We start from the raw sequence: 4,425 nt of genomic DNA on the forward strand, positions 1-4,425 counted from the left end.
CCTCCCATCCCCCGTTCCTCTCCTCTCCTCCCATCCCCCGTTCCTCTCCTCTCCTCCCATCCCCCGTTCCTCTCCTGTCCTCTCCTCTCCTCCCATCCCCCGTTCCTCTCCTGTCCTCTCCTCTCCTCCCATCCCCCGTTCCTCTCCTGTCCTCTCCTCCTCCATCCCCCGTTCCTCTCCTCTCCTCTCCTCTCCTCTCCTCTCCTCTCCTCTCCTCTCCTCTCCTCTCCTCTCCTCTCCTCTCCTCTCCTCTCCTCTCCTCTCCTCTCCTCTCCTCTCCTCTCCTCTCCTCTCCTCCCATCCCCCGTTCCTCTCCTGTCCTCTCCTCCCATCCCCCGTTCCTCTCCTCTCCTCTCCTCTCCTCTCCTCTCCTCTCCTCTCCTCTCCTCTCCTCTCCTCTCCTCTCCTCTCCTCTCCTCTCCTCTCCTCTCCTCTCCTCCTCCCATCCCCCGTTCCTCTCCTGTCTCCCAGGCCGAAGTACGCTCTGCTAGACGAGTGCACCAGCGCGGTCAGCATCGACGTGGAGGGGAAGATCTTCCAGGCTGCTAAGGATGCTGGGATAGCCTTGCTGTCCATCACACATCGCCCCTCCCTCTGGTCAGTGATATCTAGATTCTAGAACCTTCCCTCTGGTCAGTGAGATCTACATTCTAGAACCCTCCTTCTGGTCAGTGAGATCTAGATTCCAGAATTTTCTCTCTGGTCAGTGAGATTTAAATTCTAGAACCCTCCTTCCGGCCAGTGATATCTAGATTCTAGAACCTTCCCTCTGGTCAGTGATATCTAGATTCTAGAACCTTCCCTCTGGTCAGTGAGATCTAGATTCTAGAACCTTCCCTCTGGTCAGTGAGATTTAAATTCTAGAACCCTCCTTCCGGCCAGTGATATCTAGATTCTAGAACCTTCCCTCTGGTCAGTGAGATCTAGATTCTAGAACCTTCCCTCTGGTCAGTGAGATCGAGATTCTAGAACCTTCCCTCTGGTCAGTGAGATCTACATTCTAGAACCTTCTCTCTGGTCAGTGAGATCTACATTCGAGAACCCTCCTTCTGGTCAGTAAGATCTAGATTCCAGAATCTTCTCTCTGGTCAGTGATATCTAGATTCTAGAACATTCCCTCTGGTCAGTGAGATCTAGATTCTAGAACATTCCCTCTGGTCAGTGAGATCTAGATTCTAGAACTTTCCCTCTGGTCAGTGAGATCTAGATTCTAGAACCTTCCCTCTGGTCAGTGAGATCTAGATTCTAGAACCTTCCCTCTGGTCAGTGAGATCGAGATTCTAGAACTTTCCCTCTGGTCAGTGAGATCTAGATTCTAGAACCTTCCCTCTGGTCAGTGAGATCTAGATTCTAGAACCTTCCCTCTGGTCAGTGATATCTAGATTCTAGAACCTTCCCTCTGGTCAGTGAGATCGAGATTCTAGAACCTTCCCTCTGGTCAGTGATATCTAGATTCTAGAACCTTCCCTCTGGTCAGTGAGATCGAGATTCTAGAACCTTCCTTCTGGTCAGTGAGATCACTGGAACCTTGGTAATTGAGAGTCTCTCTCAAGCCTCTGACTGTGACAGTGACACCAGGCGGGGTCACTGTGGAGCAGCCACCACCCTCGGGAGTGGCGGTACAATATGCCCCTCCCCTGTGGGATCCGTCCAGATGTGCCCACTACACCGGAACCTGATGCTTAGACCACAACACCACCATGGAACCCACCTATTTAACCCTGTTGAAATTAATCAATCAAATCAATCAAAGCTTTATTTGTATAGCAAATTTCATACCCAGAGGCAACACAATGCGCTTTACAGAGAACAAGGGAGGTGAGCATACGACCCACCCCTACATATTCCAGAGGGAAGCAAAAAAACAGTAATCACCCGGGGGCCAGATAAGTGAGCTGTAAAAACTCTTCCCTGACCCCTCTCAACAAGGCGATCGAGCAAGCTCCAGTATGTTTGTCTACCAGCTAAGAACATTTATAAAGCAATACATTACATTAAATTACATTTCAGAGTAAGAGAGGCTAAAAAAGCATCATAGGAGAGAGGACATTCTATGCATGTCTCCTCCCTTCTACCCCTCCTTGAAGTCATCTCTGATCTTGCGTGACTGGACAGGTGAACGCCAGAGCTCCTCTCCTTGCTGGAGGCAGGAGGATCCAAACAGCCCCTGGACTGATGGCTAGGGCTGGGTTTCAAAAATCGATTCATTGATTCTGAATCGATTCTGAATCAAATGATTCTGAATCGATTCATGAATCCCCAAATCGATCTTTTATTTAATGAATGAATAAATGAAGGAATGCATAGTTCATTAATTCATTCATTCATTCAATGATTCATTCATTCATTCATTTTTGGAAATCAGTATCGATACCCAGCCCTAGTATTGATGTGTTGCATAACTTGGCAGTCATGTAATTAAGGTTACAGCTAAAAAAAAAAACAGGTTTTAGTAACACTAACTGAATCGATATCGAATCGAATTGAATCGTGATAATCGATTCCAAACCTTGTGAATCGGAATCTTATCGATTCTTGAAATTCGACTCGATACCCAGCACTACTGATGGCTGAATCACGTTGTCAGCCAGTATGTTTACTGAACTTCTTCACTGTATACGGCAATACGTCGATGGCGATCGACCAGTAGAGGGCAGAGGATATGCTGGTAGATCTGAGCCAATCAAAAGCAGGGAAGCAGTCGCGTCACCTCTCTTGTTGTCCAAATGAGCAACTTTTTCCTCCTGCTACTTTGTACATTACAAGTGTGACCTTTTGTACTGCGGTTTAATCATGTGTGGGCTGATGTCATCATTGTTTAGGGTTGTATGTGCAGCTGGTACAACTGGTTTTATACAATCTATTTTGTACCACAGTAAACTAGAGGGCTGATGGTAGCCTAGCAATGTCAATCAGAAAGTCAAAAAAGTCTTTAGGATAATGTAACTCAGTGCAAGTCTGCAGAGTGTATTGTGTGTGATGAGTCATTTAAGTAGGCTAAAAACACTCTGTTCTGACAACTACTGTAGTCTGTTTACCCGTTAAGATTATGCAAGGCATATATACAACAAAGTTAACGTTCACCTTCCAGTGTTCAATCAATCAATCAATCAATCAATCAATCAATCAAAGCTTTATTTGTATACCGCATTTCATACCCAGAGGCAACACAATGCACTTTACAGAGAAGGCAGAAAAGTGTGGGCATCTAAGGCTCATGGAGGAAGCAGAGGAGTTGTTTCACACATCAACCATTAGAGGGCACTGCTGGGATAATAGTCTACTTTGTATGTTGTTTGTATGGTTGGTTTGTATGATATGTTGGTTGTTTGTATGGTTGGTTTGTATGATATGTCCTTTGATCTAAATACTTAAAAGGCCCAGGGTGCACCATGCTTAATAAGCCACTCAGGGCCGTCTGAGGACATAACAGGTTTGTTGGTTAGGAAGACCATAGATTGTACCAGTAGTCAGTCTGTCTGTCGGCCTGTCTGTCTGTCTGTCTGTCTGTCTGTCTGTCTCTCTGCCTGCCTGTCTGCCTGTCTGTCTGTCTGTCTGTCTGTCTGTCTGTCTCTCTGTCTGCCTGTCTGTCTGTCTGTCTGCCTGTCTGTCTGCCTGTCTGTCTGTCTGTCTGTCTGTCTGCCTGTCTGTCTCTCTGTCTGTCTGTCTGTCTGTCTGTCTGCCTGTCTGCCTGTCTGTCTCTCTGTCTGTCTCTCTGCCTGTCTGCCTGCCTGTCTGTCTCACTGTCTGTCTGCTTGTACCAGCCTGTCTGTCTGCTTTGATCCACGGTCCTGCTCCAACTCCAGACGTTTTGTTTTTTCTTCTTCCCTCCATTTCCCGCCTGGACAGGAAGTACCACTCTCACCTGCTGCAGTTTGACGGGGAGGGCGGCTGGCGGTTCGAGCCCCTGGATGCGTCCACGCTCCTCTCCCTGCAGGACGAGAAGCTCCGCCTGGAGACCCAGCTCTCCGGCATTCCCAAGATGCAACAGCGCCTGGAGGAGCTGTGTCACCTGCTCGGCGAGGACGGCGCCCTGGGGGAGGGAGGGGCGGCGGGCGGGGCGGAGGGGGAGGAGGGGGAGGAAGAGGGTGACGGTCAAAGACCAGAGGATCTGTAGGACCACGGATCGGAGAGAGGGAAGGAGGGAGATGGATGGAGGTGTAGAACGATGATTTGATTATCTACGGAGATGGATGAGATTAGGGGTGCGTGTGTGTGTGTGTGTGTGTGTGTCTGTGTGTCTGTGTGTGTGTCTGTGTGTGTGTCTGTGTGTGTGTCTCTGTGTGTGCGTCTGGCTGTGCGGTTGTTCTGATAATGAGCAAGGTGACAAGATTTTAAGATTGATAGCGACACGCCGCTCTGCTACGCTTGATGCCTAAAAGATGAGCAGGAGTTCAGACGCCTCGAGCTGTTTGGGGGGACCTG

At 48.5% G+C, this 4,425-nt stretch overlaps 1 protein-coding gene across 1 annotated transcript; it reads left to right on the forward strand.

The window, feature by feature from the left end:
* Positions 1-471: 471 nt before the first annotated feature.
* Positions 472-4,117, forward strand: LOC311328897 (ATP-binding cassette sub-family D member 1-like; the record flags this gene model as incomplete). Its single annotated transcript, XM_084462795.1, has 2 exons — positions 472-597; positions 3,850-4,117. Coding segments are annotated over 2 exons (394 nt in total), but the record flags the coding sequence as incomplete, so codon positions are not given.
* Between the last annotated feature and the right edge of the window lie 308 nt (positions 4,118-4,425).

This window comes from Borostomias antarcticus (assembly GCF_949987555.1).
Source record: "Borostomias antarcticus genome assembly, contig: scaffold_505, whole genome shotgun sequence".
In the NCBI taxonomy this organism is placed as follows: domain Eukaryota; kingdom Metazoa; phylum Chordata; class Actinopteri; order Stomiiformes; family Stomiidae; genus Borostomias; species Borostomias antarcticus.